Consider the following 16,221-nt stretch of genomic DNA (forward strand, 5'->3'; position numbering starts at 1 on the left):
CTCCGACACCATGAACAACTCCTGCTGTGGCTCTGTCTGCTCTGACCAGAGCTGTGGTCAAGATCTCTGCCAGGAGAGCTGCTGCCGCCCCAGCTGCTGCCAGACCACCTGCTGCAGGACCACCTGCTGCCGTCCCAGCTGCTGCATTTCCAGTTGCTGCAAGCCTTCCTGCTATATCTCCAGCTGCTGCAGACCCAGCTGCTGCCAGAACACCTGCTGCAGGACCACCTGCTGCCGCCCCAGCTGCTGTATCTCCAGCTGCTGCAAGCCCCAGTGCTGCCAGCCCACCTGCTGCCACCCCAGCTGCTGCATTTCCAGTTGCTGCAGGCCTTCCTGCTGTATCTCCAGCTGCTGCAGACCCAGTTGCTGCCAGACTTCCTGTTGCAGGACCACCTGCTGCCGCCCCAGCTGCTGTATCTCCAGCTGCTACAGGCCCCAGTGCTATCAGTCTGTGTGCTGCCTGCCCACCTGCTGCCAGCCCTCCTGCTGTATTTCCAGCTGCTGTAGACCCAACTGCTGGGAGTCCGGCTGCTGCCGCCCTTCCTGCTGCCAGACCACCTGCTGTAGAACAACCTGCTTCCGCCCCATCTGGTGTGGCAGTTCTTGCTGCTGAGTGACCTGCTCTGGATTTGTGCACCTTCTTTCCCCCATCCTTCAGTTCAGGCAGAAAGTGTCTTTTCAGAGAACTTGGGGACTTCCTGATGTCATGAAAACAGAGGCACGGACTGATTTGAAAAAGCTCAGTCTCTTTATTAGTATTTATTCTCTTTTATAGAAGCTTTTTATTACTATTGAATCTGAATTTACAGGCAAATTCCACATCACATGTTTTAGAATTCTTTATTCTAATTCAATATATGTAAAACTTCAAATGTTACCCTTCTAGATGTTTCTTTCTAATGTTATTCTGTTGAATCAATTTTTATGTGGAATTGTTTGATGTTCCTCAATAAAACTTCATAGTGTTCAAAAGCACCAAAAATGTTTATCTCTTTTCATTTGTTATTAATACAATGGTATATATTTCTGTCTCTTTTTCTGCACAACACAGGAGTACATGTTGTCAAATACCCTCATAATTAAACCATTCAATTGGCATTCTCCAATGAGATTTTATCCAAGCCAGAATTCAGTCTCACAGTAGAAACAGGAGAAGAATTTAAGAGACATTTTTGAACCTAACACATATAGTATGAAAGCTGTGGAATGTAACTGCCAGCACAAAAAGTTGTTTTTAATAAACTACCTCCCATGATGTGATTTAAACTAATTTAAACAGAAGCAGCTCAGTGTAGAGTATATTCTGCGGACTGAGAATTATGCAGAGTTGAGGCTGAATTCTGACTGTACTGCATATCAAATATGATCTCAGACATGGTATTTAAGCTCTGTCAACCTAGGATTACTTTTCTCTTAAGAAAGGACCATAATAACTCAAAAACACATGAAGATAATCATAAAATATCAATGAGATAAAGATGCCTGATTGATAAATAAAAGCAGGCTCTCTTTTACTACCAATTAGCCTCTGTTGTATTTTTTTTTTACTTTTGTAAATAACTATAGATTTTGAAATAACTATAGGTTAACATGAAGTTGAATAAGACAAAGTTCCCTGTACCCTTCACTCAGTTTCCCTCAGTGGTCACTTCTCATAGGACCATAGTACGTGTCAAATCCCAAAATCTGACATTGGTTCTAAGTTCTAGGGATCTAGTAACTAGCATGGTGATTGTAGTTAATAATACTGTATTGAGTACTTGAAATTTTCTGTAAAAGTAGATCTTAATTGTTCTCATTACACACACAGAAAATAGTAACTATGTTAGGTGATAGGTTATTAACTAACTTGGTTGTGATAATCAGCTCACAATATATGCATATCAAGGCATCATGTTGTACACTTGATATATGTAAAATTTTATTTGCCAACTGTACCTCAATAAAGCTGGGGAAAACGAAAGTGCTAAAGTACTAGAAGAAATCATGAGAGATTTCTAAACATAATGCAAACTTAAATTAAGTAAAACACACACACTCACCTTACAAAGAAAAAAACTCAGTTAATGTAAATAAAAGTGATCTCCACGGAGTCATCAGTAGGCTCCTGTCATCAGGGTTCCTCAAGGGTATGATTCTTTTCCCGTAATTCAAGGTCTCAAGGAAATCTTAGAGTTGTTCTCATATATCATAAAGGGGCTTACCAGGGTTTTAACCCCGTAACAGCTTGGAACCTGCTTCTGTTCACTCTGACTGAGGAAAAAGGCTCAGGACCTCAATACGATGCTGTGTCTGGGTACATCAGAGCCAGTGCAGGCTCAGAACACCAGTCGGTGCTGAAGCAGGGGCCCACTCAGGAGCCAGATTGTTATCCTGGTTGTGTACGCCTGGACATCAGGAACAGGGCAGCAGTAGAAACTGGTTAACAATATAACAACATCATATTCCATTTATTAGACTTACATGCACCTGAATGCAGGGAGGGAAGCTCAAAGTAATTTCATCCAATTCCCTCCATCTGGCTCTTGCATGTGGCTCAGTCAGCAACACCAGCTCACACTGGAACCCCTCCCCTGATTATCTCTAGAGGCAGCCTGTTTCATAAAGCACCTTCCTCATGGTGAGTCAGATTTTGTTTCTCCCTAGGAACATCCTATCTTCCCTATCCTGTATCAGCCCATGGCAGCCATTTGAGGAAGTGCATTCTCATACAGAGGCCCTTCAGTGTGCACTGCCTTTGCTTTGCTCCAGTTTTCTCCTTTTTAGGTTAAATTTCCAAAACATTTTCATTTGTTCCTCACTGATCATAACGTCACCCTCAGAGCAACTTTGCTTTTCATAAACCCCAATTTATCTTTATCCTTCTAGCCTGGATTGAAATGCATTTTCCAGATGTGTTCTGAACTCTCTGGGAGGATTAGAAATGCCACATCTACATTAGTAAATGTCCCACTTTCATGAATGTTTCAAGTTTGCATGCAGGAGTTAACACAGCGTTAGTGGTAGTAAATGGTTGGCCGTAAGTGTGAACTAATACTGAGGTTACTGGAGTGTGAAACACTTAAGTGGTCCTCATCATAAACTGCTTTAAGGTCTTCTTATACACATACAGTGGTTGTTTCTAGACAAGAAGTTCTCAACCTGTCTTTCTACCGCATGCCTGGAGTAATAGGTGATTGAGGTTGTGTACCCCATATCTGAAATGCTTGGCACCAGAAGTGTTTCAAATTTCAAGTTGTCAGAGATGGAATATTTGCATTATACTTGTTGAGCATCCTTAATGCAAAACCCTGAAATCCTAAATGTTCTATTGGGCATTTTCTTTGAGCATCATACGGGTACTCAAAAAGTTTTGGGTTTTGGAGCATTTCAGATTTCCGATTTTCACATAAGATGTCCTCAACCTGTAATATTTTATCTAGTGAAAGGGTGCTAAGAGTGGACAAAACATTAGGGTGTGTGAGTAGTTAAATAAATACTCCCAATAAATTTAGATATATTCACTCCTCCCGAATCTCGTTTGCCATGTGGCATTAATAATCACTCTTTTGATCTACAATTGGTTCTGATACTTCATCTTGTTAGGTTTGATTCCTTGTGAGAGTATTTCTGTTGTTTTGGAACCATGGTTCTGCCATTTGGTATATTCACTTTTTCTTACCTTCATGGCCCCCAAATATTTTGATGAGCATGTTTTGTGGAAAGACCCTCAGCAGAGTTGAGGTGTCCATAGTGTCCTCGGAGAGAACAGTCCAGACAGAAATTGCTAACCAAGAGCATGCTCAAGTGGAGGGTGACATGTAATCAGAAGAATGTGGCACAAAGACAGGGAGTTTCTGCCTTTTTCCTTGGGTTTCCTTAACACCCAGGTTTGGGGGAGTGTGTGTGTGTGTGTGTGTGTGTGTGTGTGTGTGTGTGTGTGTATAATATTCCTAAGGTAAAGGGCCTTAGGAGATAAAGGTAAATAAATATATATATAAAATATATATTCCTAAATATGTTATTGTATATATTATATATATTTATATATTACTAAATATAAACATATGAGGAATATGCATTATATATTCATAAATATATAAATATATATATTCCTATATTACCTATATATAAAGCACTATATATACACATGCATATATATTCCTAAGGTCCTTTGGGGGAATATATATATTCTCCCAAGCCTGTGTGTGTGTGTATATATATATACTGATGTATGTGTGTGTGTGTATATGTAAATACACACATATATATATATACACTGATGTATATATATACTGTGTATATATATATATACACACACACACACATCGAAAGAAAATTATGGGCCTAGAATAATTAAAATCACCCAAGGTCAGACATAATGTGTACATGTATATATATATACATATATATGTTTATATATATGTGTGTATGTGTGTGTAGGTATGTGTATTTATTTATATATAATATATAAATATATGTGTGTATATAGATATAGCAGGGATACTAGGTCCTTTACCTTAGGTTGGCAAGTCAACCTTAGAAATAAAGGAGATGACTCAATGTGACTGTTAAAGCCAGAGAGACAGGAAGGAAAAGTCAGAAGGAAAATCAGCCCCTCAGAGCAGAGAGTGGAGGGACCTAAACCTTTTAGTATAACTGATCTCTGTAGCCAATTTCCACTAAAGGCCCTGAAACTGAGTTTTGGAGTGTTGTTTCTCAAGAAAAAGAAGCATCAAAAATTCATGACTTAGATGTCCACCTTAAAACAATTCTGCTTTCCCCATCAGAACGTCTAGAAAATGGGTCATGATTCATTGTAGGGAAGGTGGCAAGGAAGGCATCCTAATAGTATTTGTGTTTTCATGCCACTGGTCACCTGATTCACATTCAAACCTTCATTGCCCACTTGATCCATAACAAACATGCCATGAGATTAAAGCACAGCTCTCTCCTCCTGAATCACCAAAAGAAAATTATGGGCCTAGAAGAATTAAAATCACCCAAGGTCAGACATAATGTATTCAGGAAAATGAGGCTCAGCACATGGTACCTACAGGCAGATGTCACATGTCAGCTCAAGGAGGAAGCTACAGCAAGAGGCACACAAGAGGTTGTTCAAGAAGAGCTGACCTGAGGAATCCTAACACACCAGGGGAAGGAAATAATGCTTTCCTCCATGTTGATAAATTTAAGCAGAAAAACAAACTTGCCTAATTTGATAATTGCCTACTTATCAGGACAAACAACAACAAGGAAAGAGTGCTGCATTTGATGACATCAGGCCTTAGCAGGGTATAAAAGAGGACCTGGGGCAAGGAGACTTCCAAACCTTCCAAACCCTCCTTTCTGGAAACCCACCCAGAACCTCCACCCTCTGACACCATGGTCAACTCCTGTTGTGGCTCTGTGTGCTCTGACCAGGGCTGTGGCCTAGAGAACTGCTGCCGTCCCAGCTGCTGCCAGACCACCTGCTGCAGGACCACCTGCTGCCGCCCCAGCTGCTGTGTGTCCAGCTGCTGCAGGTCCCCATGTGGCCAGTCTCTGTGCTGCTAGCCCATCTTCTGGCAAACAACCTGCTGCAGGAGCACCTGCTGCCACCCTAGCTGTTGCATTTCCAGCTGCTGCCATCCTTCCTGCAGTATCTCCAGCAGCAGTAGCTCCTCCTCCTGTGGCTTCAGCTGCTTCAGGCCCTCCTGCTGCATCTCCAGTTGCTGACACACCAGCTGATGCCAGACCACCTGCTGTAGAACTCAATGTTTTCAACCCAACTGCTGTGTGTCCAATTGCTGCCGTCCCAACTGCTGCCAGACCACGTGCTGCTGCCCAACCTGCTTGTAGTGCATCTTGCTACTGAGACTCTCATCTGGACTCACCCGATTCTCATCAACCAGCATTCTTGATGTAGCTCATCTATGAGCTGAGTTACGGGAAGCTAGTTGGAAAACTTCAGTTCAACCAATTCTTAGATTGAATCTGGGCTCCAAATATATGCTCCCCCCACATTTTACCTCTCTACCAAATGAACATGAATTGTAATTTGCTCCAAAATCTGTCAACTATCTTAATTGAAATATTTGCTCTCTGCCATAATTTCTCATATGGAGCTATTCCATTTTAAACAAATATTTACTTAAATAAATATTAAATAAATTTTCAGGCATAGAAATATACAGATACTGTGTCTCATTATTTTTCTTTTTTGGGTGTGGTCATTACCAGTCATTTTTCTGTTGTTCTTCTCTGCAGAGGAGAAGACCACAGCACGTAATTTCAGGGGCACCACCTCTATTTCCTCAGCACACTTTATTCTAATATACAATGGTGGTTTCTTAGAGCAAGCAACTGGAACTCTCTTCTTGAAGAGTTTCTCTAGCCAAGGGGCAAGCTCTGGACTGTAGAGTTAAAGCCTCTCGGAACAGCACTCAACAAGTGAGTAGGGGTTGGTGAACACATGCTTTAGTTATTTCTCCTCCAGTTCGGAGCATGTTGTACCAGCCTGTCAGAAGTCCTCAGAGACACCAAATTCCAGCTGCCTACAGGGCTATTCTGATCATTAACTCATCTTGTGTTCACTTCCCTCCCTTTCCTGGAGCATCTTTTGTGTTCCATACAGCACTTCTTGGGATCACCTCCCAAATATACTCCTGGGTCTGCTCCGTTGGGTACCCAATCTAAGACACCAGTGTTCCTAACCTCAGTATTAGTGCCCTTCAAAACATTTTTCCTTTTTTATTGATACATAATAGATGCACATATGAAATTTTGATATATCCATATAATGTGTAAAGATCCAATCAGGGTAATTGGATTATCCATCACAATATATCTTTTCTTTATGGTAGGAACATCTGAATTATTCTTTTGTAGCTACTTTGAAATGTTTAATAGATTATTGTTAACTATAGTCATCCTACAGTTATATTGAATACTAGGTCATATTTTTCTCTCTAACTTATATTTGTACCCATTAATCAACCTCTTCATTTCTCACAGGCACCCTCCTGTGATTCTGATAACCAGCAAACTATTATTTATCTTCATGAGTTCCATTCCATTAGCAATTTGTCTTTCTGTGCTTGGCCTATTTCACATAACATAATTAAATCATTTTTATACAATATCAGTGGTTACCCTGGTGTCACGGTCAACTCTTGAGTATACTGTCTACTAAATAGGTAAATATTCTAAATATTTTCCTCCTCCTCCTCTTCCTCCTCCTCCTCCTCCTTCTCCTTCTTCTTCTTCTTCTCCTTCTTCTTCTTCTTCTTCTTCTTTTCAGTTTTGGCACAGTTATCTCTGGACTACTTGTCTTTAATCTCTCTCTCTCTCTCTGCTTTATTTATTTATTTTGAGATGGAATCTTGCTCTGTCATCCAGGCTGGAGGGCAGTGGTGCCATCTCAGCTCATTGCAACCTCCACCTCCCAGGTTCAAGCGATCTTCCCACCTCAGTCCCCCAAGTAGCTGGAATTACAGGTATGTGCCACCACCGCCAGCTAATTTTTGTATTTTTAGTAGAGATGGGGCTTCACCATGTTGGCCAGGCTGGTCTCAAACTCCTGACCTCAAGTGATCCATCTGCTTCAGCCTCGAAAAGTGCTGGGATTACAGGCATGAGCCATCACACCCGGTCTCCAGTCTCTTTTTCTTCCACATTATTATATCTGAAGGATAAGGCAGAATTGCCATGTTAGTAACTTCTATTCTAAAAGAAACTGTGTTTAAGAGGTGCGTTAAGTTGGATTCACTCAAAATAGAACCGGAAACAAGGATTCTTGGATGAGTGGTTTATAAGAAAATGCTCTCAGGAGAAATCAGTAAGAAACTGGGAGGCAGAATAGAGGAGTTAAGGAACCTAAGGCAGAACATGGTTTTTGTTGAATGATTTTCTCTTCTGACCCCATAGGAAGCTCTAGAGTGTGAATAGTATCACAGCCCCATCTTTCTGAGAGGCAAGGCAGTTGGAATTTTGCACTCAGACATCAGTTACCACTAGCTCTGGGTCAACCCGTGGGAGAGGAAGAAGATTCGAAGATGGTCCAATCCTCCAGATGAGGTATCAATCAGGTAAACATAAAAAAAAAAATGAACTTCTAAAGCCACAACAAAGCAATTAGTTTAAAGAGAAAAAAGTGCATAAAAGAAAAAAATTACAGCTTTTCTGTGTAATAAAAGAAGTACCATTTAGGTAGACTTGAGGCAATCTGTGTGTGTGGTTGGTTCTCTTTCACTGTTTATTATTAATAAATTGGTCTATGCATATTTCTGCCTCTTTTTCTGCACAACAGGAGGGCACATGTTATCAGGGGATCATACAATTGAAAAATTAAATTGATATTCTCCAACAAGATTTTTTATCAAAACTAGGATTCTGTCTCACAGCAGAAATAGGAAAATGTAGAAGGAGGCATATTTGAACCTGATACATCTAACATAAGAGCTGTGAATTGCAACAGCCACTGAAATAGAAAGTCCTCAGTAAACTGCATCTCATGAATTGATTTAAACTTATTTAAAGGAAGGGATTTAAACTGATAGGGAAGTTCTATATAGAGTACAGCCTGTGCACTTGGGAATTAGACAGAATTGGGACTGAATTCTGACTGTACTACATACCAGTTATGTTCTTGTACATGTTAACTATCTCAGCCTAGGGTTTTTTTTCTTTAAAGAAAGGATCACAATAGCCACAAAAAGTAGTAAGGATGTCATAAATATTCAATGAGATTGGCAAGTAAAAGCATGCTCCTCTTTTTTTTCCAATAGTCCTCCTATATCTTTTTTTAAACTTTTTATTTAGAAAAAACTATAAATTCACAGAAATTAAAAAATATATACAGCAAAGTCCTATGCACCCTTCACCCAGTTTTCCTCAGTCGTCACATATTCCATCACTAGAGTACATGGCAAACTCCAGAAACTGATGTTGGTAAAATCCACAGAACTTGTTCTAGTTTTATCAGTTTTACATGCACTTATGTGTATGTGTATGTGTATGTCTGTGTATGTTTGTCTGTAGATGTATGGATAACTTAGAAGGAATGGATGAATTCCTAGAAACATAATACCTACCAAGACTGAATCATGAGGAATAGAAAATCTGAGTAGTCCAATAATGAATAAGAAGATTAAAGTAGCAATAACAAACCTCCCAGCAAAGAATAGTCCAATACCAGATAGCCTCACATGTGAATTCTACAAGCATCTGAAGAAGGATTAATGTCAATCCTTATCAAACTCTTCCACAAAAAGTGAAGAGGAGGGAATACTTCCAACATCTGTTTATAATGCCAGCATTACTCTTTACCAAAGCCAGATAAGGACACTACAAGGAAAGAAAATTATAGGCCAATGTACTTTATAAACATAAATGCAAAAATACAAAATACTCAACAGGATACCAGGAAACCTTATTCAACAACATATTAAAAAGATCATTCACTGTGATCAAGTGGGATTCACTCAGGTGATGCAAGGTTAGGTCAACACACATAAATCAATAAACATGATATGCCACATTAATAGAATGAAGGACAAAAAGCATTTGATCATTTAAGTAGATGCAAAAAAAAAGCATTTTATAAAATTCAAAATCTTTTAATGAAAAAACTCACAACAAATTACGTATAGAGGGAATGTACCTCAACATAATAAAGGTCACATATGACAAACCCATAGCTGACATCACGCCGAATAGGGAAAAATTGAAAGCATTCTCCCTAAGAACTGGAACAAGATTAGGATGCCCACTTTCACCACTCCTATTCAACACAGTACTAGAAGCCCTAGCCAGAGCAATCAAGCAAGAGAAAGAGATAAACAGCATTCAAATTTGAAAAAAGAAAGTCAAATTTTGCTGAATGAAATTGGACTCCTTTCTCTCACTGTGTACAAAAATCAACTCAAGATAGATCAAAGACTTACATGTAAAACGTGAAACTATAAAAATACCAGAAGAAAACTTAGGGAAAACTCTTCTGAACCTTGATCCAGCCAAAGAATTTATGATTAAGATCTCAAAAGCACAGGCAACAAAAGCAAAAATTGGCAGACGGGACTTACTTAAACTAAAAAGCTTCACACAGCAAAAGATGACATGATCTTATATCTAGAAAACCCTAAAGGCTCCACCAAAAAACTTTTGGATTTGATAAGCGAATTCAGTAAAGTTTCAGAATATGAAATCAACAAGCAAAAATCAGTAGCATTTGTATACACTGATAATGATTCAGTTGAATACCAAATCAAGAAGGCAATCTCATTTATAATAGCTATAAAAATACAGACGAATATATTTATCGAATGAGGTGAAAGACACCTGAAAGGAAAACTACAAAACACTAACAAAAGAAATTACAGACAACACAAACAAATTGGAAACATCTCATTCTCATGGATCAGAAGAATTAATGCTGTTAAAATGACCATACTACCCAAAGCAGTCTACAGATTCAATGCAATTCCTACTGAAATACTAATGTCATTTTAAAGGAATTAGGGGGAAAAAATCCTAAAACTGATAGGGAAGTGAAAAACAGAGTCCAAGTAGCTAAAGCAATCTGAAGGGTTGGGGTGGGGGGAAAGCTGGAGGCATTACATTACCTGTTCTCAAATTATATTAAAAGGCTATAGTAACAAAAACAGCATGGTTTGGGGTTAAAAATAGACACATAGATCAGTGGAACAGAAGAGAGAACACAGAAATACAGCTGCAAGCTTACAGCAAACTGATTTTTGACGAAGTTGATAAGAACATACACGGAAAAGGCTATCCTGTTCAATGAATAAATGATGCTGGGTATATTGGATTGCCTTTGCGGAAGAATGAAACTGGATCCCTTTCTCTCACTATGTACAAAAATCAACTCAAGATGCACTAAAGGCTAAAACGTAAGACATGAAGCTATAAAAAATACTAGAAGAGGCTGGGCACGATGGTTTATGCCTTTAATCCCAGTACTTTGGGAGGCTGAGGCAGGTAGATTGCTTGAGGTCAGGAGTTCAAGACTAGCCTGACCAACATGGTGAAACCCCGTCTCCACTAAAAATACAAAAATTAGCCAGGCATGGTGGTTGGTGCCTGTAATCCCAGCTATTCCGGAGGCTGAGGCAGGAGAATCACTTGAATCTGGGAGGTGGAGGTTGCAGTGAGCCGAGATCAAGCTGTTACACTCCAGCCTGGGCGACAGAGCGAGATACTGTCCAAAAAAAAAAAAAAAAAAAAAAAAAAGAAAGCCTAGGGAAAACTCTTCTGGACATTGATCTAGCCAAAAACATCATGACTATGCCCTCTAAGGCACAGGCAACAAAACAGAAAACAGGCAAAAAAGATTTATCTAAACTAAAAAGCTTCTGCACTGTAAGAATGAAAGAAAGAGGAAAGAAACACGGAAGACAGGTTTCTTTTAGAGAAAACAAACCTGAGAGGGGGGTTTGGCCAAGTTAGGTTGGTGGCACACTCTTTTACAGACTAAGAATTTTTAAGGATTTAGGGTGCGAGAGTTTATTAGAGGCTTGGAAGGCTTCTGTGTCTCTTTGCTGTGCTTATCTGGGAGGGAAAGTTGTGTGTCTATTCCCATGCAGGCATAGTCCCTGAGTCTGCTTTTAACTTCCCTATTTTAATACATGTGAAGGGAAAGGACTGCACTTATTAAGGCCCACTGTTTACTGGGGCCCATTATAGAGGGTGAAGTTTGGCAGTTACCCAAGAGACTTTCCCCCTGCTTCCCTCTGTGCCTGAGCTGTCTTATCTGTGTTTTACGGTCTGCTCTTTCTGGCTGCTCGTAGTTAAAAGAGAAGTGATTTCCTTGAAATGCACGAGGCTGGAAAGGGAGCTGGAACTTAAAGTGGCAGCGTTTGTCCAAGATGATGGTGCTCCTGGTCTGTTGTGCACAGCAAAAGACATAATCAACAGAGTGAACAGGCAACCTGCAGAATGGGAGAAAATATCTGCAAACTATCCATCCATCCAACAGGGGATTCATATCCAGAATTTACAAGGAACTCTAACAACAAAAAATATCACAAATAGTCCCATTAAAAAGGGGAAAAGGACATGAATAGACATTTTTCAAAAGAAGACATACAAATGGCCAATAAGCATATGAAATAATGCTCATCATCAGTAATCATTAAACAAATGCAAATTAAAACCACAATAAGAGATCATCTTATATCAGTCAGAATAGCTGTTATTAAAAAGACAGAAATAACAAATGTTGATGAAGATGCAGCTGAAAGGGAACCCATAAACAGTTGTTGAGAAGGTAAATTAGTATAACCTCTATGGAAAACAGTACGGAGATTTCTCAAAGAACTAAAACTGGAACTACCATTTGATCCAGCAACCCCATGACTGAGTGTTTACCTGAAGAAAAAGAAATCATTATACCAAGAGTATACCTGGACACATATGTTTATCGCAGCACTATTTATAGCAGCAAAGGTATGGAATCAACCTAAATATCCATCAATGGATGACTGGATAAAGAAAATGTGCTATATACAAACAATGGAATACTCTTCAGCCATAAAACATAATGAAACCATGTCATTTGCAGAAACATGGATGGAACTGGAGGCCATTATCTTAAGTGAAACAACTCAGACATAGAAAGACAAATACTGCGTGTTCTCAGTTACAGTGGGGCCAAATGATGCGTACGCATGGACGTAGAGTGTGGAATGACAGACAACGGAGAGTCTGAAGGGCAGGGGTGTAGGAGGGGTTGGATGATGAGAAATTACTTGATGGGTAGGATGTACGTTATTTCAGTGATGGATACTCTAAACGTCCTGACTCGACCATTATACAACATATCCATGTAATAAAATTATACATTGACACCAATAAAATATTTTAAAAATATCTGAATTGGAAAGGAAGAAGTTAAATTGTTTCTGTTTGCAGATGGCATGATTTTATATGTAGAAAACCCTAAAGACTCCACTGAGAAACTGTGAGAACTAATAAACAAATTCAGTAAGGTTGCAGAGTATAAAATCAACATACAAAACCCAGTAGGTTTCCTATACATTAAAAGCAAACTAGTTGAAAAGAAATCAAGAAAACTATTTCATTTACAATAGTTATAATAAAATAAAATAAAAGACTCAGGAACAAGTTTAACCCAGGGAGTGAGGATATCTACACTGAAAACTGTAAACACGAATGAAAGAAATTGATGAAAATACAAATAAATAGAATGATATCCTGTGTTTATGAACTGAAAGAATCAATATTGTCCAAATATTCTTAAAGCAATCTACAGATCTCATGCAATCTCTATAAATACACCAATGACATTATTCACAGAAATAGAACAAAAGTTCTAAAATTTGTATAGAACCACAAATAACCAAAGGGATCTTGAACACTAAGAACATAGCTAGAAGCATCACACTCCCTGACTTCAAAAGAAACCACAACACTGCAGTAACCAAAATACCATGATTCTGACATAAACACAGACACGTAGACAAATGGAATGGAATAGAGAGACCAGAAATAAAGTCACTCATTTACAGCCAATTGATTTTCAACAAAGACGGCAAGAATGGGGGAAGGACAGTTTCTTCAATAAATTGTGTTAGGAAAACTGGGTATCCACATGCAGCAGAATGAAATTAGTCCCTTATTTCTTACGGTATACAAAAATCAGTTCAAACGAGTTAATGGCTTGAATGTAAGATCAGAAGCTACGAAATTTTTGGAAGAAACCACAGGGGAAAGATTCATGACACTGGTCTTGGTAATGACTTTTGAATATGACCTCAAAAGCACAGGTGATGAAAGAAAATTAGATGAGCGAGATTACGTCAAACTAAAAAGGTTCTGCACAACAAAGGATACAACAAAAAGAGTTAAGAGATAACCTACAGAATGGGAGAAAATATCTATAAGGTATACATCTCATAAGGGGTTAATATCCAAATGTACAAGGAGCTCAAACAGCTCACAAACAAGAAAACAAAAACCTGATTAAAAATGGGCAAAAGACCTGACTAGACATCTCTCAAAAGAAGACATACAAATGGCTAACAGTTTTGTGAAAAAGTAATCAACATTACTAATCATTAGGGAAATACAAATCAAAACCACATTGAGATATCACCTTACTCCTGTTAGAATGGCTATCATAAAAAAGACAAAAGATAACAAGTATTGGCAAGGATATGAAAAAAAATCCCTTGTACACTGTTGGTGGGAATGTAAATTAGTTCAGCCATTATGGAAAACAATATAAGCGTCCCTCAAAAAAATTAAAAATGGAATTACCATATGATCCAGCAATCCACCTCTGGGTACAGTATGTATCTAAAGGAAATGAAATCAGTATGTTGAAGAAATAACTGCATGTCCACATTTATTGCAGCACTATTCACAATTGTGAAGATATGCACACAATGCAAGTGTCCACCAACAAATAAGCGGATAAAGAAAATGTAGTATATACTCAGTGCAGTACTATTTGGCCATAAAAAGAAGGAAGTTCTGTCATTTGTGGCAACATAGATAAATCTCAAGGAAACTATGCTAAGTGAGGTAAACCAGTCACAGAAAGACAGATAGCACATGATCTCACTCACATGATCTCACTCAAAAAAGTTGATATCATAGAAGTAGAGCAGCAAATGAAGATAACCAGAGGCTAGGGGTGGCTAGGGAGTCATGGGCTTGAGGAGATACTGGTCAAAAGATATATAATTATAGCTGGACAGGCGGAATGAGTTCAAGAGGTCTACTGTGTCGCATAGTGACTATAGTTAATGATGATATATTGCACATATTGTATTCTTGAAAAATTCTGACAATGGATATTAAGTGTTCTCACCTGGATATTAATTGTTCTCACCACAAAAAAATGATAAGAATGAGAGGTAATGCATTTATGAGCTAGATTTAACCCTTCCACAATGTATACGTATTTCAAAATATTATGCTGTACATGATAAATACAATATTATATGTCAATCTGAAAAATAACTGTTTTTAATTTCACTGAGCTTGAGCTCTTTCTATATTCAGCACATCATGCAAGACACAGTAGTGGGGTTAGATAGATTCTTAAAAGCATTATACAGATGTTACACAGTGTTAAGGAGCCTGGGTGAAGTACAGACAGCCTCTCCTGGGACTGTTTGTTACAGCTGTTTGTAAATCTACAATTATCTCAAACGTCTTTTTTAAAAAGTGAAAACACACACCTGCATTATGTTAACAGACAGTTAGAGGTATTTTAAAAAAACAATGAGTTATGGAACAAAAATGGGACTATGTCTTCCAGAATCTAATAGATCTGCTGGAGAGACATGACACAAAATATAGGAGAGCAAAGTATCAACTTAAGAAACTGTGACCTATTAGTAACACCAGGTATAAAAATTTAAGGATATAGAACATGACCCCAAATTTAAAACATCCAGGGAAACTCATTTCAGCAGTGTAGAGGTCACCAAGACCACATGCAGGCATCGCTGTCCCTTTGCTCATGGCTTAATAATGACCCACAGACTAGGAATGCCACACTGAGCAGATGGGCTTTCCTCGCTATTGGTCACTAGAGGGAATGCCTAACTGGAAGTGTGACTGACTGACCAAATCCCATTTTAGTAGAGGGTACCGGAAGTGAGAGTGAGAAATGCAATTCCAGATGCAGGGAATCACATGAACAGCCCTCTGTGGAGGAAGAGGAAGAGAATGTGGTCTAGAAGATGCCACCAAGGTGTGAATCATGAGAGAAGGCAGACATGATAGATCTTATTACATCCGGACAAGAAAATTTTGTTTTTAACAAGTTTAAACCATTAAATGGGCAAACATCATTGTGTAATTTGATAATCAATTAGTTATTAAGTAAACAAAAACAAGGAAAACGTGGTAACAACAGGACAGCTGGGCAGTATATAAGAGGCTGTGACCCAAGGATACTTCCAAACTTGAGAACCTCATTCTTCTAGAAACTCACCCAGAACCTCCACCCACTGATACCATGGTCAGCTCCTGTTGTGGCTCTGTCTGCTCCGAGCAGAGCTGTGGCCTGGAGAACTGCTGCCGTCCCAGCTGCTGCCAGACCACCTGCTGCAGGACCACCTGCTGCCGCCCCAGCTGCTGTGTGTCCAGCTGCTGCAGGCCCCAGTGCTGCCAATCTGTGTGCTGCCAGCCCACCTGCTGCCGCCCCAGCTGCTGTCAGACCACTTGCTGCCGCCCCAGCTGCTGTGTGTCCAGCTGCTGCAGACC

General features: G+C 39.2%; 1 protein-coding gene across 1 annotated transcript in view; it reads left to right on the forward strand.

The window, feature by feature from the left end:
• Positions 1 to 10: 10 nt before the first annotated feature.
• Positions 11 to 16,221, forward strand: part of LOC108534736 (keratin-associated protein 16-1-like) — a 28,058-nt gene continuing 11,847 nt past the window's right edge. The window contains 5 exon segments of the mRNA XM_017880235.1: positions 11 to 591; positions 2,156 to 2,381; positions 5,417 to 5,795; positions 6,229 to 6,246; positions 15,942 to 16,221. Coding sequence (XP_017735724.1) covers positions 11 to 591; positions 2,156 to 2,381; positions 5,417 to 5,795; positions 6,229 to 6,246; positions 15,942 to 16,221 — 1,484 coding nt within the window.

This window comes from Rhinopithecus bieti, unplaced genomic scaffold (assembly GCF_001698545.2).
Source record: "Rhinopithecus bieti isolate Rb0 unplaced genomic scaffold, ASM169854v2 scaffold_11744, whole genome shotgun sequence".
Taxonomy (NCBI): Eukaryota; Metazoa; Chordata; class Mammalia; order Primates; family Cercopithecidae; genus Rhinopithecus; species Rhinopithecus bieti.